Here is a 22,664-nt window from a genome sequence, read left to right as displayed (position 1 = left end):
ATGTCTATGTGGGAAAGATGTCCTCCGTTGTGTGAGGGAATGACTCGGCCCAGGAAACTTGGGGTGTCTGCCTCTGAGCTCTATAACCCAAGTCCCCAGTCCTGGATTCTGCTCTCACAGGTCCAGTCCACATCACACTCCTTCTGCCAGAGCACAAGGTGGGTGACTCCACAGTGAATTTTTGTGCATTGGCTCCTCAAGAGGGTGCCCGAACTTTCAGCTGCCACACCCTGGCAGATAGCACCCCACCGCTTTTCACAGCTAGACGTTATGTGGGTACCCTCCTCAGATTTGGTGCTCTCTGCTGGGGAACCCGGCTTGGGGATTAGATTACAGAGCTCTCAGTGTCCCACCCACCACAGCTGAGATATCTCTCTGGAACTTCAGTTGCCATCTGTGGGTGCCCAGCCAGCCCTTTCACGCCTCCACCCCTCCTATCAGTCTCTATGCGGTCTCCACCTTCGGTCCTTGGGTATTAGGGTTCTCTATTGTGAGTTTTCCACAATTATTCAGGCTTTCCTGATTATTCAGGAAGCCTTTCTGTATTTCAGTTGTAATTCCAGCTTGTTCCTGGGAGCTTGTCTGTACAGCATCCACCTACTCTGCTGCCACTTATAATTCTTTACTCATTATCTTAATTCATCATTGATGTTTCTATCTCTTGCCCTCTCCCTCTCTGAAATCAATAAAATTTATATAGGAGTCCAGATGGCGGCTGACAGGATGGCAGTGAGAGAGTGTGAGTAAGTGAGGGAGAGAAAGGGGAGTGTGTGGACATGTGTGATGTGTGTGTGTGTGTGTGTGTGTGTGTGTGTGACAGAACCTGCAGGACTTTTGGGGGCTGACGGAGAGGACCCTCTTAGACAAGGAGCCCCTGTTACTGCTGCAAGCACTTCCGGGCAGCCACCATTGCCATAGAAACCACACCATCTTGAAAGGGAGAGCTGCTGTGACTACAGCCCAGCCTCACCACCACCCAGACTGGCCTCAGACACCACCGGGACCTTACAGCCACTCCGAAGAAAGACCCGCCACCACAGATGTAGACCCACAGACATCGGGACTCTAGCTTCCTTGGCCACAGGCTCCTGTGAGTTTCAGAGTGCACAACCTTCCCCCCGACCCGCCACTGTGGCACAGGCCCTGCACATCCTGGCAACTGGGCTCTCCAGTGACTATTGAGGCACGCAATGCTCCTGCCGACCCACTACCGCTAACACAGGCCCCATGTGTCCCGGAGCCTGGGCTCTCTGGTGACTCTCAGGACACACACTCTCCCGCCAAGCCCTCCGCTTCAGTCACAGGCCCCACATGACACAGCGCCTGGACCCTTTGGTGATAGCAAAAATGGGGAGACAAAGAAAAACCCCAAAGAAAAGAAAAGGAGGAATCACCAGAAGAGGAACTAAATAAAACAACGGCATTCAATATGTCTGAAAAAGAATTCAGAGTAAAGGTCATACAGTTCATAAACCAAATGGATGAGAAAAATCAATAACTTATGTAAGAACCTAGAGGAAATAAAAAATGATATAGCTACAATAAAAAGCACAATGTAAGGTTTCAACAATAGACTAGAAGAAGTGGAAGACTGAATAAGTGAGTTAGAAGATAGGGCAGGGAAATATACCCAATCTGAACAGTTGCTGGAGAAAAAAAATTAGAAAGCAGGAATAGAGCTTAAGGGAGCTTTGGGACAACATGAAATGAAGTAATATACATATAATAGGGGTGCCAGAAGGACAACAAGAGGAACAAGTATTAGAAAACATATTTGAAGAAATAATCAGAGAAAACCTCCCTGATTTGGGAAAGAAAGATCACACAAGCACAGAGTCTCAAACAAGATGAACCCCAAAAGATCCACACCAAGACATGTTGTAATTACAATGGCAAATATTAATCACAAAAAGAGAATCTTAAAGGCTGCAAGAGAGAGACATAGAGTTACCTACAAAGGATCTCCTATTAGATTATCAAATGATTTCTCAACAGAAACACAACAGGCCAGCAGGGAATGGAATGAAGTATACAAAGTGATACAAAGTAAGGGACTGAATCTAGGAATACTCTATCCAACAAGGCTATCATTCAAAATTGAAGGGGAAATCAGGAGCTTCGCAGACAAAAAAAGTCTAAGGAAGTTTATCACTACCAAGCCAGCAATGCAAGAAATGTTAAAGGGACTGTTGTAAAAAGAAGAAAAAAAGGAACACAGGCATAAAGAATGAAAATAGCTACAAACAAGTACCTATCAATAATAACCTTAAACGTAAATGTACTAAATGCTCCCATCAAAAGAAATAAAGTGGCTGAATGCATAAGAAAACATGACCCATATATAAGCTGTCTACAAGAGACCCACCTCAGAACAAGGGACTCACACAGACTGAAAGCAAAGGAATGGAAAATTTTTTCAGGTAAAAGAAAAAAAAAAGCTGGGATACCAATACTTATATCTGACAAAATAGACTTCAAAGTGAAGGCCATAACAAGAGATAAGAAAGGCCACTTCATAATACTAAAGTGATCGATACAATAAGAGGATTTAACTCTGTGCACCCAATGCAGGAGCACCCAAATACATAAAAAAACTTCTGGAATAAGATATCAAGGGAGAGATCGACAGCAATACAATCATAGTAGGAGACTTTAATACCCCATTGACATCACTGGATAAATCCTCTAGACAAAAAAATCAGCAATGAAACAGCAATTCTAAACAACTCACTAGATCACATGGAATTAATCGACTACTTCAGAACATTTCACCCCAAAGCAACAGAATATACATTCTTCTCAAGTGCACATTTTCAAAGATAGACCACATATTGGGACACAGGCAAAGTCTCTTCAAATTCAAGAAGACTGAAATCATATCAAGCATTGTCTCAGATCACAATGGCATATTATCTACACTAATAAAAGAGAAACATGCAAATTAACCATCACTCCATCACTCTGCCACACCCACCAGCCAATCAGAGCGACTATGCAAATTAACCCAATAACCCAACAAGATGGCGGTTAACTTGCATACGCAGGTGCTGAGTGAAGACTGAAGACAACTGAAGATGGCAGCGGCCACGGAGCTGAAGCGAGCAGGAGGCTAGGGTTGCTCCCAGCGACAGAGGAAGCCAAGCTTCCCGCCGGCCCTATACTCCGCTCAAGGAGGGGCTGGGGGTCTGGGTCGCAGCCCACACCCTGGGCTCTACTCAAGGAGGGGCTGGGGGCCTGGGTCGCAGCCCGTACCCTGGGCTCTGCTCAAGGGTCGCCAGGGGCAACCCAGGCTTCCAGCCAGCCCTGGCCTCCACTCGAGGAGCTGGGAAAAAAAAAAGGAGGGGCTGGGAGCAGCCGGAGCAGAGAAGCCAAGCCTCACTGCTGTGGCCGGACCAAAGGCCTGGGTCAGGAAGGCCTATTGCGCAAATCTTCATGCAACGGGCCACTAGTTAGAAATAAACTACAATAAAAACAACCACAAAAATATGTAGAAGGAAGGAAAAAATAAAGGTCAGAGAGGAAGTAAATGACACAGAGACCAAAAAACAATACAAAAAAATCAATGGAACCAAGAGCTGGTTCTTTGAAAAGATAAACAAAGAGTGATGAACCTCTAGCCAGACTCACCAAGAAGCAAAGAGAGAGGCTCCAAATAAACAACGTCAGAAATGAAAGAGAGGAAGTAACAACCAACCCCACAGAAATATGAAGGATTATGAAAAAATACTATGAACAACTCTATTCCAAAAAACTGGTCAACCTAGAAGAAATGGACATATTCCTAGAAAAATAGGATCTTCCATAACTCAATCAGGAAGAATAAAAAAATCTGAATAGGCCTATAACTATGGAGGAAATTGAAGCAGTCATCAAAAAATTTCCAGCAAACAAAAGCCCTGGGCTGGCTTCACAGGGGAGTTTTACCAACATTCAAAGAACTAAAACCTATCTATCCTCCTCAGACTATTCCAAAAAATTCAAGAGGAAGGCACACTTCCAAGCTCATTCTATGAAGCCAGCATTACCCTAATCCCAAAACCAGATAAAGACACCACACTACAAAGAAAGAAGATTACAGGCCAATATCCTTGATGAACATAGATGCTAAAATCCTCAACAAGATTCTAACAAATCGGATCCAGCAATACATAAGAAAGATCATACACCATGACCAAGTGGGATTTATTCCAGGGATGCAAGGATGGTATAACATACACAAATCAATAAACGTAATACATCACATAAACAAATTGAGATAAAAATCACATAATTATATCAATTGATGCAGAAAAAGCATTTGACAAAATACAACACCCTTTCTTGATAAAAACTCTCAGCATGGTGGGAATAGAAGGATCATACCTCAACATAATGAAAGTCTTAGATGACAAACCTACAGCCAACATCAGACTCAATGGGCAAAAACTAAAACTATTTCCCCTAAGAACAGGAACAAGACAGGGATGCCCACTCTTTCCACTCCTGTTCAACATAGTAATGGAAGTGCTAGCCATAGCGATCAGACAAGAAGAAGAAATGAAAGGCATCCAAATTGGAAAAGAAGTAAAACTGTCATTATTTGCAGATGACATGATATTGTACATAGAAAACCCTAAAGACTCCATCAAAAAACTACTAGATTTAATAAATAATTCGGCAATGTAGCAGGACACAAAATTAACACCCAGAAATCTATTGCTTTTTTATACACCAATAATGAACACACAGGAAGAGAAACAAAAAAAGAACAAAACAATCCCATTTACATTGCACTAAAAAAATTAAGATACCTAGGAATAAACTTAACTAAGGAGGTAAAAGACCTGTACTTGGAAAACGTATACATTGAAAAAAGAGAGGAAGACATAAACAAATGGAAGAATATACCGTGTTCATGGACTGGTAGAATCAACATCATTAAAATGTCCATACTACCCAAAGCAATCTATAGATTCAATGCAATTCCCATTAAGATACCAATGGCATATTTCATAGACCAAGACCCAAACTCTCCAAAAATTCATCTGGAATAAAAAAAAAGACCCTGAATAGCCATAGCAATCTTGAGAAAGAACAAAGTTGGAGGGATCACAATACCAGATATCAAGTTTTACTACAAAGCCACTGTTCTCAAAACTGCCTGGTCCTGGCACAAAAACAGACATATAGACCAATGAAACAGAACAGAGAGCCCAGAAATCGACCCAAGCCATTATGTTCAATTAATATTTGACAAAGGAGGCAAGAGCAAATAATGGAGTCAAGACAGTCTCTTCAATAAATGGTGCTGGGAAAATTGGACAGATACATGCAAAAAATGAAACTAGACCACCAACTTACACCATATACACAAAAAAACTCAAAATGGATAAAGGACTTAAACATAAGATGGGAAACCATAAAAATCTTAGAAGAATCCATAGGCAGCAAAATATCAGACATATGTCACAGCAATGAAACAGCTCCTAGGGCAATGGAAACTAAGGAGAAAATAAACAAATGGGACTACATCAAAATAAAAAGCTTCTGCACAGCAAAAGAAACCATCCATAAAACAACAAGAAAGCCCACTGCATGGGAGAACATATTTGCCAATGTTATATCTGATTAGGGCCTAATCTCCAAAATTTATAGAGAACTCATACATCTTAACAAAAGGAAGATAAACAATCCAATAAAAAAAATAGGCAAAGGACTTAAATCGACACTTTTTGAAAGAGGATATACAGAAGGCCAAGAGACTTCATATGAAAACATGCTCAAAGTCACTAATCATCCAAGAGAAGCAAATCAAAATGGCTATCATCAACAAATCAACAAACTACAAATGCTGGCGAGGATGTGGAGAAAAAGGAACCCTCCTGCACTGCTGGTGGGAATGCAGACTGGTACAGCCACTGTGGAGAACAGTATGGAGTTTCCTCAAAAAATTAAATACTGAACTGCCATTTGACCCAGTGATCCCACTTCTAGGGATCAGAAACACCAATCAGAAAGGATATATGCACCCCTATGTTCATAGCAGCAGAATTTACAACAGCTAAGATTTGGAAACAGCCTAAATATCTTTCAGCAGGTGAGTGGATTAGAAAACTGTGGTACAGCTACACAATGGAATACTATGCTACTGTGAAAAAGAAGGAACTCTTACCATTTGCAATAGCATGGATGGACCTGGAGAGCATTATGCTAAGAGAAATAAGCCAGTCGGAGAAAGATAAATATCACATGATCTCACTCCTTTGTGGAATATAATGAACAAGGTAAATGATAAACAAAAAAAATCCAGAGACAGAGAAGCAGCGAACAGACCGTCAAACTTCAAAGGGAAGTCAGAGGAAGGTGGGTGCTGGTGGTGGTGAGGTCGGGGTAAGAGAACAACCAAAGGACTTATATGCATGCATATAAGCATAACCAATGGACACAGACACTAGAGGAGTGAGGGGATGTGTTGGGGAGTGTGGGTTGGCCGGGGAGAGCTCAATGGGGGAAAAAGGAGACATATATAATACTGTATGTAATACTTTAAACAATAAAGAATTAAAAAATTTGAAAAAATAAAATAAAAATAAAATATATTTAGAAAACAAATAACTAAACAACTACAAAAAGCAATGATTATATATCTGTATTGATGGGCATATAATGTGTAAACATCTAAACTATATGACAGTAACAGTATGGGGGTACAAAGCTTTTATATACTACTAAAGTTTAGCTGTTATTAATCCAAACTAGATTGTCATAAATTAAACTGTTAATGATAACCATCAAGACACCACTAAGAAAATAACTCAAAAGTATATAGCAAAAGAAACAAAGGAATTAAAATATCTAACATAAAAGGCAATGATGTAGGACTTGAGGAACACAAAAAACAGAGGACATATAGGATAAAATAGGAAATGGCAGATGTAAATCCCATTTCACTGATAATTACATTAAGTGTAGAAGCATTAAACTCTTCAATTGAAAGCCACATGGAATATCAGCTCACACCTACCAAATTAATATACTGATAACAAATATTGGTCAAAACATGAATTGACAGGAATTCTTATATAGCTGATGAGAGTATACATTAAAACTACTTTGGAAAACTGCTTGGAATTATCTAGTAAAGATAAAAATACACAAGTCTGATGACCAAGCAATTCTATTTGTACATGCACCTGAAAACTGTATATATGTGCACCAAGACATGTGCACGAGTGATCACAGCAGCATTACCCATGGAAGATAGAAATGGCAAACAACCCAAATGTAGAATAGATAAACAAAACATAATGCACTACATACACACAACATGGATGAATCTCACAGACATAATGCTGAACAAGAGTTCATCTTGTATGATGCCATAGAGATAGGGAAAAAAACAGGTGAAGCTAAAGTTTAGTTTATTAGAAAACATGTTTAATATATGTTTCTGTATAGTAATTCTATAGAAAAGCAGTGAGATGATTACCACAGAAGTCAGGATGCTGGATACTTTTGTTAGAGAAGGGTGGCTTCTGGGATACTAGGAATGTTCTATTTCTTAAACTAGGGGGTGGTACATGGCATTGGCTTTGTGGTGATTAATGCACATGAATATGTGAATATTTTTTGTTTTGCACACTTTTCTTTATGGGTGCTATACCTCACAAAAAGGCTTAAGTGTGTTTAAGGGCCGAAACCGGTTTGGCTCAGTGGATAGAGCGTTGGCCTGCGGACTGAAAGGTCCCAGGTTCGATTCCGGTCAAGGGCATGTACCTGGGTTGCGGGCACATCCCCAGTGGGGGATGTGCAGGAGGCAGCTGATCGATGTTTCTCTCTCATCGATGTTTCTAACTCTCTATCCCTCTCCCTTCCTCTCTGTAAAAAATCAATAAAATATAAAAAAAAAAAAAGTGTGTTTAAGGAAGACTTTTAAGTAAAACAAATTATGTGAAACTATATACAACATCTAAACTATAATTTCACCTCTGAAAATTGTTTAGCACTAATGAACAGTATTTAGGTCAGCTAAACTTCTTTAAAAACACCATGGTTTCTGACATAGAAAAAGGAGTATTGTGATACTGTATTCTACACTGTGACTTTGAGCTAGTTAGTTCCTAGAGAAAAGGAATAAACTGACCCTAGCAGGCAGAGAAACAAATGTATCCAAGAAGCTTGGGTACAAACTGAAAAGATAGTTTTATGTTCAGGGAGGCAGCGCCTCCTCCCATCCCTTTCCAAGCAACACTGAGCCCAAGACATTTTCTTTGTGTGTGTCTTCTGGGGAGAACAGATGAAAATGTCACGCACACACACACACAATTCCTCCCCGTGAAGAAACAAAGCACTGTCCCAACAGAGGAGAGAACTGAGAAGCAAATACTTCTTTTTCTGACACAACACTGTATACCCAGCACTGAAAGTGTTCCCCAAAACAATACACTTACCTGGTCAAGATTGGAAAGACTGTTAGGGTCCTGACTCAGACCTTGGTACTGTCCCCTGAGTCTGTCACCAGCCGCTATTTTCCTAAACTTCTTCAGGTCAACGACATACAGTGCACTGGACAGAGAAGACCCATTTGTTACAACCATGGATTATGGCAGGAATGTGCCTCTACCAAACAATAACAGGTCACTAGGCAAACCTTCTGGCTTCTCTTTGAAAGGTAAGCTGAGGCCCGAGAGCAGACCTTGGGGACAGTATATGCTACTTCAAAGATGGCTAAGAAAATGATTACAAAACCCACATTCTGCCACCACAAGTACAGTTTGTCATTGTTCTTATTTAATTGCCTTCCAAAAGAAATAATTTAATCTCTGACAAGAGATTTCTAGCAAATGTCAGCAGATTAGGTAATAAAAGCTATAGTAACTACTAAATAACCATTAGTCCAAGATGTCTTGCTGATGTTTTAAATGTTGCAGGTGGAAAAAAACAAGTGTTACCATTGTTCTGGACCAAAAACAAAGTTGAGCACTAAAATCATCATCCCCCTTGCTGCCCCCTGCAACCCTCCCCCCTCATCCCTGTGCTGCTCCCTGTAACCCCCCCTCATCCCTGTGCTGCTCCCTGTAACCCCCCCTCATCACTGTGCTGCTCCCTGTAACCCCCCTATCCCTGTGCTGCTCCCTGTAACCCCCCTATCCCTGTGCTGCTCCCTGTAACCCCCCTTCATCCCTGTGCTGCTCCCTGTAACCCCCCCTCATCCCTGTGCTGCTCCCTGTAACCCCCCCTCATCCCTGTGCTGCTCCCTGTAACCCCCCCTATCCCTGTGCTGCTTCCTGTAACCCCCCTTCATCCCTGTGCTGCTCCCTGTAACCCCCCTATCCCTGTGCTGCTTCCTGTAACCCCCCTTCATCCCTGTGCTGCTCCCTGTAACCCCCTCATCCCTGTGCTGCTCCCTGTAACCCCCTGACCCTCCAACCTTCCAATCCCACTTTGCCCGAGAAGACCATACAATGTGCAATGGGAAAGCATCAAATGCACACGTGGTCTGACCCAGGAGTTACACTTCTAGGAATTTATCCCACAGCTACACTGAAACATACAAAGTAATGTCTGTAATTATTCAGTGCAATAATGTCACAGCAAAAGACTATAAATATAATAACACTACTGGAATAATATGTAGATGTTAAAAGGAGTAAGTTATCTCTCTACATATAATAAGATCTACTAGAGAGATTATGTTTAAAAAAGCAAGGCATAAAAGTATAAATGGGATGATATATATATATATATATATATGATATATTTTTATTGATTTCAGAGAGGAAGGAAGAGGGAGAGAGATAGAAACATCAATGATGAGAGAGAAACACTGATCGGCCGCCTTCTGCACGTCCCCCACTGGGGACCGAACCCACAACCTGGGCACGTGCCCATGACCGGAACCGAACCCGGGACCCTTCAGTCCCCAGTTCGACACTCTATCCACTGAGCCAAACCAGCCAGGGCGGGGATGGTATATTTTGTGTAAAAGAAAATTCATATTTTGTGCAAAAAGAAGACAGAGTTGTTCATGTAAGAATTAAGAAATTCCGCCTGGCTGGTGTGGCTCAGTGGTTGAGTGTAGACCAGGAGGTCACAGTTCCATTCCCGGTCAGGGCACATGCCCCAGTTGCAGGCTTGATCCCCAGTGTGGGTGTGCAGGAGGCAGCCGATCAGTGATTCTCTCTCATCATTGATGTTCTATCTCTCTCTCCCTCTCCTTTCCTCTCTGAAATCAATAAAAAAATAAATTTAAAAAAAGGAATTACAAAATTCCATTGGACATATAGTAAATAAACAGGAGGTTATCTGCTGTGGAATGAAAATCAGGTGGAATAGAGACAGGATTGAGAAGATGTTTTTCACTGTATACTTTTTATAATTCTTATTTATGAACCATATTAGTGTATTAGCTATTCAATATTAAATATACAAAATTAATTTAAAGAAAATAAAAAAAAACAGTGTTAGGAGTGGCCCATTTTCAGTACCTGATGTGATACTTGCGCCCAGCTAAGTGACTGGCCCAGTACCCTGATTTCCAGAACCTGTAGCCATCCATTTCTTTTCGGCTGTCACAGAAAGGAGTATAACCGTAAGGGGCACCATCCAAATTAAAATCTCTTAACTCTTTCAGATCTGTCCGCACGATCTGGAGAAAAGGTCACAAGTCATTTGTTAGACAACCTTGCAGACAGCATTTCCTGGCATCCCGAGCCGTACTGAAGGCCCACGCTGCAGCGGGAGTGCCAGCCACACCTGCCTCTTCCACTGACTGGCTGACCACCCCCCTCACAGTGTAGTGCTTGGCACACAGAGAGGAGAAATAAACAAATTTATATTGCTTAGACTCTCTGTGACTCAGTTGCCTCATCTGTAAAATGGGAAACTCACAAGACTGCTGGGAGGTTTATGTGAATTAATATGCAAACAAATGTCAAACAATGCCTATTTTTAGTTTGTATGTAAAATGAATTAAGATAAAAATAATGATGCAATGAAAACTATGTAACAAAGACATAGAAGAAAATATAAAAAGGACACATCAAATGCAAATGTTAAAAGTGATCACATCTAGGCGGTACTTTTCCATATATTCTAAATAATATAAAATAAACATGTATTTTTCATAACTGGAAAAATAAAATAACTCAAAAAGGAAAAGGAAGTCTAGCGCCTTTAGACAGACTGTTGACGCTGCCTCTAGGAGCTCACCTGATCGGCATCCACAAAGAGGACCTTGTCCACAACCAGGGGGAAGAGCACGTCCAGGAAGAGGATCTTGTAGCCCCAGATGGTGCGCTGCTTCTCAGTTTGCTGGTGGAGCCACCGGGGCCACTTGTACTGCACCAGCTCGTAGTGGAAACTGTACTTGTCTGCCATGTAAGGTATAAATTCCTGTTTTCAGACACAGGAACAACCATCATTTACTGTAAGAAAGCTGACTTCATAATGTCAGACAGCCGTCACAATGACGGCACAAGCAAAACACATTTAGTAACAAGTAACAACGGTCTAAGAAAAACTCGGACCCAACCCCCGGTGAGGACATAAACGAATACATATAAACGTTTGCCAAATCCCCGTTTCTTTATGACTTCCGAGCACTACATGAAGTGACAGAAACCTTTAAGTAAAGGCTTTTAGACAACTAATTCACATTTGTGTGGGTGTGTTGAAGAGAAATGAACTTCATTTGTCTAAACTCGATCAGTAAAGCGTTTTTTTGAGCTGGCCTTTTTCATTGTTGGCACTGTTACAGATGCCCCCCATTTTCCCTGCCACCACCCAGGCCTGCACCCCCCTATTGTCTGTGTCCATGGGCTATACAAGCTCTTTAGCTCATCTCTTCCAATCTCCCCAGTCTGTCAGCCTGTGCCGTGCACCCAGGCTCTGGACCTGTTCTGTCTGTCAGTGTATTGTGCTCACTAGAGCCCACATGTCAGTGAGGCCATGTGGCACTTGTCTCTCTGAGGGGCTTGTTTCATCTCCGCTAGGTCTAACCCAGGCAATGACGTGGCAAACCAAACACTCTGGACAAATAGGTTGCCATTAAGTCTTTCATATTCTAAACACAAGAACCTTCAGGGGACCAGAAATGAATACTCATCTAAAAGAGAAATTACTGAATGCCTTAAAAGTTATTTAGTAAATTCCACAGAATAGCAACAAAAAAGATGCAAATAAGTCCATTTAGAGGGCAAATGCTAACTGACATAAGCAAAGCATAAAGTCTCCCCAGTGTGTTTTTGCTGGACACCAATGAGGCACTACTTGTGTGGACGCTGGGAGCTGCTCAGGAGAGAGCCATCGTTCTGACTGGAAACCAGCCGTGTTCTTTCATTAGACCGGGGTCTGCACACTCGGCAGAAGAGAACGTTACTTCATCAAACAAATGACATGGGCTCTCTTCCTAGGTTACCCAAGCTTCCAACAAGACATAATTTTGTGTTCAGTTTTATAACAACTCTTCCCCCCAAAATAGATCAGTCTGGAAGAGTAATCAACATAGAAATATGCAACTGAATCAGGGTAAGTCAATAAAAGGAAAAATTTTAAATTATACAGATAACAAGTAGTAAAAAGTATATTATACTATACATATCTCCTTAATAAGAATGTTTTTTCTTTTTTCTGAGGAACACACCTTAAATGTAGGGGACAAATAATTCTTCAAAAACCAAAATTTCACAGGAGTCTTGGTGTTCTTCAGTACTGATAACATCATTATGCTGCCAAAGAAAAGAAATAATACTAATGATCTTCCAATGCTTTTCAATCTCAACAAAATCAAGTAGTTAATTACGCGATCACTAAGTGTTCTTCACGGCAGAGCTAGCTGATGACCGTGAGGCTCCGAGGGACCCTTCACAGTGGAGAACAGCACTTGTTCCTCGGCGTAAACCCATCACTGAGTGAGGAGGAGCATCTCTCACCCACAAACGTACACCAACAATAAAGGCAAAGGCTTTGGTCCTGCTGCCTCCTAAAGAGACTGCTCTGTGACCTGCTATGTCAGTGATGACACAATTGAAAGCGGAGGCCGTGCTGACTGACTGCGCCCCCCAAAGCCCTGGCTGCCTCCAAGCCTGTGGGGCCGCGAGGAGAAGGAATGACAGACGGTTACAGTCCCGGGATTCCCTACTTTGAAAACAAACAAAAGTACATTTTGAGCTCTGGCCGGTTTGGCTCAGTGGATAGAGCAGGGGTCCTCAAACTTTTTAAACAGGGGGCCAGTTCACTGTCCCTCAGACCGCTGGAGGGCCGGACTATAGTTTAAAAAAAAAACTATGAACAAATTCCTATGCACACTGAACATATCTTATTTTGAAGTAAAAAAACAAAACGGGAACAAATACAATATTTGTATTTGCATGTGGCCCGCGGGCCGCAGTTTGAGGATCCCTGGGATAGAGCATTGGCCTGTAGACTGAAGGTCCCGGGTTCAATTCCGGTCACGGGCACATGCCCCGGGTAAGGACTCCATCAGGGGGCCTGCAGGAGACAGCCAAACAATGATTCTCTCTCATCACTAATGTTTCTATCTATCTCTCCCTCTCCCTTCCTCTCTGAAATCAATAAAAATATATTTTAAAAAAATACACTTTGAGTCAAGGAATTTAATTAAATTTAGCTGTTATTAACATCTAGCCTTAGTGTTTTGGTCAGATATTATTCCTTGGAAACAGGAGGTCTAAGACATGAGTAAAATGACATTTTGATTATTTGCTACACTAGATCTGTAGTGGAACATTAAAGCAACAAGAACCTGGCATTCAGAAAGTTCCTCTCGGGCAGGGCACTCCCGAGGACTTCCCCCTGGCAACCCCGGGGCAAGCAGCCCAAGCCAGGGCCTCTCCTTGGCTCTGGCTATGACCTCAGGCAGGCCCCTTCACCCCGAGTCTCCAGTTGTCTATAAAACAGGTCTCACTGCAGCTCTCAAACCCTACGAATCTATAGAAGGCAGGCAGGCCCATGGTCCTATTCCACTTCTGTTCTCTATGTTAACCTCTTAATTGATGGTTTAAGCAATGCTTGGTGGCCAGTTAAACACTATCTATAATATGTGCACAACGATATTAAAGGTTTATAGCCTTGTAATAGCCACACCGATGCTTTTACTATAGAGCTTGAGTCCATGCTGCTAGCCAGATCAAAACAAGCACAATTATATGGACACCTTTCACAACCCTCAGAGTGCTTCAGATACGCAGAGGTGTGATGGGCAGGAGCGCACAGAACACTTCCTTTCTAACTAAGAACACGGTGACAAATTCATTCATATATATGGAAACAACCAACAGGACTAACCGAAGAAATCTTTCATAGAGATGACCAGATGCAACAGAGAAAATATTAATTATGTCGTCTTTATCTTGTTTTACTTCTTCGGTCTTCTGTCCTCCCGTGAAGCCCCTATAATAATAAAGGTGAAAGTAAGCACAAAAGGGGAAATGCTCAGACAGACACCGGCCGTGAAGGGGAGCGGGAGAGATGGTCCCGCCCAGTCCTGCTCCTTCCCTAGCAAGTGGTGCAGTGGGACCAGGAGCAGGGCCCCTCCCGCCCGGGGACACAGGGCCAGGACACCACCCGCAGGTAAGGAGAGGGCAGCTAGCAGGCCCCGCAGCTGCAGGAAAAGACAGAACACAGGCAGCAGCAGGCTCAGTGGAAGGAACCTGAGCGATGCTCTGCCAGCCCTGCAAAGAGCAGCACAGCCCGCAGAGTCAAGAGCAGGAGAGAGGAGCCCCTTCCCAGGGACAGGGCGTTTCGTTACAGTGGAGACACTCCTGCCCACGGAAGGGAAGGGCCGTTTCTGGCTGCACAGGACAGCATGTGGAAGGTCCAAGACAGAACGATTACGCTCCAAAGAAGAGAGGGAGGATGCTTATGTTTGTTTTTCCTAAAAAAGCACTCTTTTTGTTATGCCAATTTACCATTTGAAGGAATCCCAGAATCCAGATTCATTCTCATTAGTTCCATCACTCAGCAAGTCTTCATTCACCATGTCTGCCTTCTTCTGAACCTGCAATCACAGGTGATGACTTAGTCCTCCTGTTGTTTTAACAGGCATTAAACTGACGTTCACTGTGGGTACTGCCAACCACAGGGAATTAATTCTCCCATAAGCAGTACAGCCCACTCAGAGGCTAGACGTACTCAACAGAAATATCTTAATCACATCACATAAAACCTGAAGTGAAAAGACAGCAACCTCTTTTCATTAGACAATAGCTGTTTTCAGTTTGAAAAATGGGCAAAAAAATCCTCAAACAATTGTGTGGGAAACATAGTCTGAGTGAAATTGCAAGTGTAATTCACCACCCGAGAGCCAGCTCTCAGGGGAGGCGCAGCTGCGTGCGTCCTGGCAGGAGGCACTGTGTGCGTAGCCTCTGTCCGGATTCACTGGCCGAGCCAGCAAGGGCTCCTGGACAGCACAGGGAGGGCTGTCTCCCGCCATGATGTGCGGCTGCGTTAGGCTTTCCCGGGTGTGAGAACTGTGGGTTCAGTTCCTGACCAGCACAGTAAAGTGAGTAGCTGCTCAACAAAGTGAGTCGTAATCTTTTTGCTGGTGGAGGGTCTTGCCTTCAATTTGTAAAAAACACAAAATCTGTGAAGCACAATGAAGCAAAGTACAATAAAACGAGGCATGCCTGTATTTACTCCATAAGGACCTCTGAGTTTAAGGCACTAAGAACTTTAACATTCTGAGAGTAGAAAGAAGTGAAAAGAAGTTAAATGAGCTACCATTTATAATTGTTGAAATTTTCATTGGCATTATCACCAATTTTCTGAGAATACAGTTATGAATAATCATGTAAATTATGGCGGTATCTGCACCACAATGTCTATGAAAACATTTTATCTGAAATGAGACTTATATTGCTCACTGAGATTACCCAAAAGGTGCCCTCTCAGCTGAAGCAAGCCCTCAGCTGAAGCAAGCCACAAATGCATATTTAGAAGACATTTTGTAATTAAAGCTGCATTCCTATAAACACTACAGTGAAATTCCAATGATAAATTAGTCTTGGGTTTCTTTTTCTTCCCCCCTCAGCTTTACTGAGATATAATTGACAAATAACACTGTATAAGCTTAAGGTATACAATGTGATAATTTTGTATACATACATACTGTGAAATGATTACCACAATAATAGCATTATTATTAGAGTTAACACATCCATTAACTCACAAAGTTTGGTGCTGGTTTCAAGATATGTATTTTTATTTTTTCAGTGTAAAAATGTTTTATTTTAAATTTTATATCTTTATTGTTGAAAGTATTACAGATGCCTCCCTTCTTTCCCCCTGCTTCACCCCTTCCCCCAGACCTTCACCTGTGTCCATGGGTTATGCTTATAAATTCTTTGGTTAATTTCTCCTTCCTTCTGAGATTCTAAGACTGATACATATTTTTATTTAACATGTTTTATTAATAAACGGATTTCAGAGAGGAAGGGAGAGGGAGAAATAGAAACATCAATGATGAGAGAGAATCATCAACTGACTGCCTCCTGTATGCCCCCCACTGGGGATTGAGCCTGCAACCCAGGCTGTGCCCTGACCAGGAATCGAACCAGGACCTCCTGGTTCACGGGTTGATTTTCAACCACCGAGACACACCAGCTGGGCACGATACATATTTTAGATAATATCTACCAAATGCCAGAGTCCTGCCCCTTTTAACAACTATAAAAGAGCGGCTGCCTTCATACACCAAACTCACCTTCACTTTAATAATTTTGCTCTTGAAGTTATTGAGGACGACAACAACTTCACCAGCATCAGGCGGAGAGTCTGTCCCGTCATGGCTTGGAGAGAAAGGGAGCAGTAAGATGGACGCTACAAATCACAGCTCTCAAACGCAGGAAATGCTCTGACATCAATCATCTTATCTGTCCATCACTTTATCATAAAGGAGTTTTTCAGAACAAATTTATTTTTCACGACCTGCAGGAAGCCCCTTCAAGGTCCACAGAAGCACTTGCCAAAATCTCTACCTTTAAACCCCATGCATCCCCGTCAGTCACAGCCCAAACTTCCTTCCCGAGTCGCTGAAATGACCTTTCAGCGTGAGAGCTGCCAGGGCCGCCCACTGTGTGCCGGACACCCACCACCATCTGTGCTCCCGCGGCCTGAGCCCCACCCAGCACCTTCCATAGGGAGTGCGGAGAGCCAGGTGACTATGAACCCACTGGGTTCACTGTCACGCAGAGAGAGTTCTCAGGCAAAGAGGCGCCCAAGATGCTCCGGAGGCTGGGAATAGGGAAAGCCCACTGGGAGGCTCGGAGGCAGGAAGAGGAAGGCAGGGGGCTGGGGGTTAGGGGAGTGGCCAGAGAAAGGACACGTGGAGGAACCGTGGTTTAGAAAAACAGATAAATGTCTTACGACAGATTACAATTCTGTAAAATCCTATTTGGGGGAAACATCATTTGGAGAAAACTGCTGTTGATAATGAAGATGTTGTTATAATACAAGAGTCTTCATGTCTTGGGTAAGAAATGCACAGTCAGGTCCGGTCCGTCCCAGGGAGCACAGGTGCGGACACAGCAAGAGGCCGTGCAAACAAACGCTGATGGAAGCCATTTCCTATAGATAAACTGAGAGGACGCCTTTTTGCACAGTTTAACACTAACTTCAACTGCGTTAGCAGAATTCAGACCACACCTTTTTAGAGGCAGTGTAATTTTTAAGACGAATAGTCATTTGTCGCAAACCTTAAAGCCAAATCCCTGCTGCTGACGAAACGCCCTGAGGCCTTGCTCCCAGCCCACCGCAGGCCAGGGCCACGTGAGCACCAGGACCCAGGCTGAAGCTCACAGGGACTGCTCACCTGTAACTCAGGGTCAGGAAACAGGCTATCTGGGTAGAAAAGTCTGACTGTTCTACATTTCCTTTCTCCCTTCTTGAAATGACTGCATTTCTCACAGCCTGTGGTTCCATCACAGTGAGATGATTGACTGTGGGGTGCTGGTAGCAGAAAGAAAATGGGACCTAAAGGCCCATCTCTTCCTCCCCCGCCCAGCGCGCACCAGGTGCCCTGGAGGGTCGTGCGGAGTGGCGCTGTGAGAGCTGGCAGTCACCGTGGCAATGTGGGAGCTGGCAGAGGCCGAATGGGGGGTGCGGTGACTTCAGGAGGGGGACCTGCCGAATGCTGGGCTTCTTTCTGAGGCAGCTGTGCAGAATGACCCCAAGCACACCAGGCAGAGAACGCACAAGAACTAGTGCCCTCAGTGCACTGCAGAAGGGCGCTGCCCACCCCGAGCGGGGCCTGTGAAACCCTGCGATGGGCTCCCTCAGGGCTCCCTGCACAGCAGCCATGCCTGGGGAGGAAAGGTCCAGAGGCGCAGGGCGGGCCCAGCAAGAACATCCTGGGATCTCTGTGGGCTGACTCCCTGTCTCCTGAAGTGAAAGGCTCTTGCTGGCAGCAGTGTGCCTGGACCCTGCATCCACTGACCCTACTGTGCAACCAGAGTGGGGAGGAAGGCAAGGTGGTGGCTGTTTCACAGCTGCCTGCAGCGTCCCTCCAAGGACTATCATTGTGGGATGAATGAGGGCTACCCTCACCCAAGAAAACCAGAGTGAAGGAGCCGCAGCCCTCGGGCCTGCAGCCACAGCCCGTTCTACATGGTCCCGCTACACAGCCTGGGCATCAGCGGCACCAACCTTGGGCTCACTGGGAGGCTGTGGAACTTTCTGGAGGGCTTGGACATGCAAAGGAAAGGCCAGGCCTTCAGGGGAAGGGGTGCCAGGTCCGAGGACATCTGGAGCACCCTGTGGGTGGCACTGTCTACGTTAGGCCAGTGTGATGCCTATAGGGTTGCTGATGCCCGGGATCTGCTACCCTCTTAGCTATGTTTGGCCTGCCCTAGTGATAGTGGGATGGGCTGCCCTGTGAGTGTCCACTTAGAGGGGACCCACTCTGGCTATGATTCCCTCTCCCGTATGGGCCGACTAAGGGTGGGCTGATGACCATAAGTGTCACGGCCTCCAGGAGCAGCCTGGACGCCAGGTGGGTGCCTACCTTCCCGCCACGCTGTCTCTGAGTCCCTTGGTAATTCAAGGGCTGCATATCCAACTACAGATCTCTGCTCACCATGCCCTTTGCTGCTGCTGCTTTCTGGGCAGGCCCAGAGGCATGGGTGCCTGTGGGCATCAGCTGCCATTTCTCATAGGGCCGACCACGTCTGTGAGGTCTGTTCCATCCCCCTCACTGGGAATCGGGGGCCTTCTGCTGTGGCCCCTGTGATGACCACATCCAGGTGGGATGTGTCAGGAGTCGGCCTGTTTGGTTTAAATGCTGGCTCAGCTCAGCAGGGCTGAGTTGTGGCAGGTGCTCCGAGGTCTGTTATTCTTGGGCCTCTCCTGGCTGTCACTCAGCTACCCTGGGTACCAGGCTGCATGAGTGATGCTGGCACCACTCCCTGTGGATCCTCGAGCGCTGCTGGGGTCACCTGCTACAAGTATTGGGGGGAGCAGGAAGGCTCCTCTGTGGACTTAGCCTAGAAGGGCCAGGTGGGCTCTGAGCACGGGTGCTGCCCTGTGGCCTCTACTGGGAGGAGAGAGCAGGGAAGGGCATGCTGAGCCCCTGGAAAAGACCGGTGAGGAGGAGCAAGCCAGCTCTTTGGAAGCTGGTTCAGCACGGCGCCTCTCCAGGTCCCTACAGAGGGCGTGAGTGCTACCTGTGGCCTCTCCTGTGTTTCCTACGCATTTCCGGGGGCGATGAAGACCTACCCCCCTAAGGGCCTCTGCAAGGTGGAGAGACTGCAAGGAGGGAGCATCCCAGCCTCTGCTCCATGGTCTCCTGCGTGGGGTGCTACGCTGACCCCCAGAAACGGCTGCTGAGCCTCTTGCCTCGTCTTTAGTAGCTAATGGTCAGAAACTTTTTTTTTAACAACCATGGTCCCAATGATTTAAAAGTAAAACTGTAAAAATATTTATAAAACTGACACGGATCTAAAAAAGTGACAACTTGACCATACTTATTAGTACTGGGAAGTATTACCATCCAATTCCACACTGACAGTTCTTCCATGTTTAATTTCCTGGGAAAGCACTGTTCATCACAATACAATTATAAATTAAACTCTGATACCCTGGCTAACTGCCAATGCAGTATTCAATTTGAGCTGATTTTCAGAGCAAAATGCTCTGAAAAGATGTACTTGCATCACTTAATCCTACCTGTAGATCCTGTAAATATCTTCGGAACGGCCTTTCCTCAGTCTGAGAATCCAAGCTCCTGGGTTGGCTTTTAACTGGAAGTAACCCTAGGATAAGAAGAAAAGACAAATTTTAGTAGGAGTCCAAGAACAGAGTTAATCTCTTGAAAATGCACATATTTATACCCTAAATCTGCTTCTTTAGAACATTTTGGAAAAAATAAGAAATATGCGTACACATTTCATTAGCTGTCAGAGCAATGACATCATCACACATGGAGCCTCTGAAAAACTCCACTGTACATTTGTGAGAGTGAGGGTGCAAAGCAAGTAATGTCTTAACTATTATTATGAAAGTAATTTTGACCTCAGAGACCCATTGAAAGCATCTGCTAAGGGTTCCCAGACCACACTTTGAGAACTGGTAAACTAGGGTAATGTGTATTCTGTGGAATATTCTGCAGTTTTTAAAAACAATGAGGCGGATCTATATGCACTGTTATATAACAAGATGCAGAACAATGGAACAGTGTTTACAATACGAACACACAAAACAAATTTAAATATTTTATACTTATATATATGCATGCAAATACATAGAAAATTCTAGAAGAATTGTGGTTAATTTTAGGAAGAGGAATTGGTGGCTTAATAATGGAGAATGTTTGCTTTATTTGTATTTGAAAAAATAATCACAAGGAGGATGTATACATGTATTGCCGGTGTCATGAAAATAAATAGCTTCTCTTTATCTTTGAAAAAAAAGACAAATTTTAGTTCTCTTTCAAACATCAATATCCTGTTTCTGAGGAACAGTTATTTCTTTTTTGAAGTAATAGTCACCTATATTTAAAATAAGATAGCTATAAACAAATCAGTGCAACTCAAAAAAAATCTACGTATTAGAAACACTAGAAAAATACAGGCCAGTCAAGCCAAGAAGCCTGCCCTTGAGTCGCCCTTCAGTGAAGACTCAATGTGTAATGGAGGAAGCTGCACGCCTCCAACGAAAAGAGAAACGCTATCAGCTCAGAAGCAATGTATTTTCAGGCTCCAATTTGGTTTAGAATAGACAATTCCAGCATGTTTTCTTCTAAAGCGACATATAATTACAACCTATAATTTTAAACAGGATTTTTATATTGACCAAATGGAGTTAATAATGAATTTTAATCTCACTCATGTTCAGAATGCTAACAGCTCCATCATAAATTGTAGTGCCAAAGGGCACATGACTTGGTACCCCCGCCTCGATGCACTGATCATTACCAGGTTGGCCATCACAATGGTGTCCATGACGACGGGGCTGGCTGAAGTTCCCAACGTGAACTGCAGGCCTCGCGGAGGCTGCCCGGTGGTGATGTCATAGCAGTGACCTTCTAGGAGGAGGTACTCCAGCTCGTACTCAGCAGCCACTACGCTATCCACCTGCAACACCACAATGCCATCACTTAAAGACTACTTGGCAATAAAGAGAAACAAACTACATGTAACTACATGGATGAAACTAAAATGCGTGATGCAAAGTGAACGAAGCCTTTATGTTTAAGGGTGACATATCGTATGACACATTTATAAGAAATTCAAAGAAAGTACAACTTCAGTGACAGAAAGCACATCAGCAGTTGCCTGGCCCAAGAGTGGGAAGGGCACTGCCTGCAAGGGGCACAGGGAAGCTTTCAGGGGGAATGACTTCTCTGTAACTTCACTGGCTTATGGTTGCAGACAGTATACACTTTTAAAAACTAAGGTGGGTTGAAAAGAGATAAAAAAAATACATAAAAAACAGTAAGGAGATTACTCCACAAGCAGGATGGGAAGATTCTAACTAGAAAGGTAGTACAGGGCAAGCATTGAACATAAACTGCCAAACAAATGAACACATCTAAAAGCTAACTAATGGAGAAGATAGAAAAGACAATCCTACAAGGATTCGTTTACATAAGATAACATGGAAACAATGAGAAAAATCCAAGAAACATCAGAAATGCAAATTCATCTTGACCTTCAGAATACAGCTGATAATACTGCTATTCTAAATGCAAATGTCCAAAATGTTCCAATAGCTCCATAATGGCATAGAATCATCCGTGTTCTACACCAACTGGCAAAGTTATCACTGATTCCTTGCAGAAAACATTGCTGCAGTGTCTTGGGCAGCTTCGATTTCGCTTATTAAAGAGTTTCTGTCCCAGGCTTGGCTTTGTAACCCGAGCCAATGCTACTGATACACTCTTGGAGCTACTATGTATTAACACTGCAATGCTAACCTAAATTCCAGAAGTGTAGTAACAAGAGCTAAGAGGTAAGCCTCCAGGACCACACCAAGACACATCATAATTAAAATGCCAAGAGCAAAAGACAAAGAGAGAATCTTAAAAGCAGCAAGAGAAAAACAGTCAGTTACCTACAAGGGAGTACCCATACGACTGTCAGCTGATTTCTCAACAGAAACTATGCAGGCCAGAAGGGAGTGGCAAGAAATATTCAAAGTGCTGAATACCAAGAACCTACAACCAAGATTAC

General features: G+C 43.7%; 2 protein-coding genes across 8 annotated transcripts in view; one reads left to right on the top strand and one right to left on the bottom strand.

The window, feature by feature from the left end:
* Window positions 1–10,828, top strand: part of HS6ST1 (heparan sulfate 6-O-sulfotransferase 1) — a 91,365-nt gene extending 80,537 nt beyond the window's left edge. The window contains exon 3 of the transcript XR_002826272.1: window positions 10,613–10,828. The gene's annotated coding sequence lies outside the window, so the exon portion shown is untranslated. The remainder of the gene's footprint in view (window positions 1–10,612) is intronic.
* UGGT1 (UDP-glucose glycoprotein glucosyltransferase 1) overlaps window positions 1–22,664 on the bottom strand; it is a 168,407-nt gene that overhangs the window by 21,928 nt on the left and 123,815 nt on the right. For 6 of the 7 annotated variants that reach the window (XM_006102841.3, XM_014468153.2, XM_014468155.2 and 3 more), the window contains 9 exons: window positions 21,408–21,566; window positions 20,161–20,246; window positions 16,703–16,787; window positions 14,910–14,998; window positions 14,287–14,391; window positions 12,623–12,707; window positions 11,191–11,373; window positions 10,467–10,627; window positions 8,430–8,544 (listed from right to left, as the gene is read on the bottom strand). In XM_006102841.3, the coding sequence (XP_006102903.2) occupies window positions 8,430–8,544; window positions 10,467–10,627; window positions 11,191–11,373; window positions 12,623–12,707; window positions 14,287–14,391; window positions 14,910–14,998; window positions 16,703–16,787; window positions 20,161–20,246; window positions 21,408–21,566 (1,068 nt within the window). The remainder of the gene's footprint in view (window positions 1–8,429; window positions 8,545–10,466; window positions 10,628–11,190; window positions 11,374–12,622; window positions 12,708–14,286; window positions 14,392–14,909; window positions 14,999–16,702; window positions 16,788–20,160; window positions 20,247–21,407; window positions 21,567–22,664) is intronic. The other variant, XM_023744168.1, reaches the window with a different exon arrangement.

This window comes from Myotis lucifugus, unplaced genomic scaffold (genome assembly GCF_000147115.1).
Source record: "Myotis lucifugus unplaced genomic scaffold, Myoluc2.0 scaffold_433, whole genome shotgun sequence".
NCBI classification, from domain to species: Eukaryota; Metazoa; Chordata; class Mammalia; order Chiroptera; family Vespertilionidae; genus Myotis; species Myotis lucifugus.
Note: the sequence above shows the minus strand (reverse complement) of the source record. Positions and strands in the feature narration are given on the sequence as shown.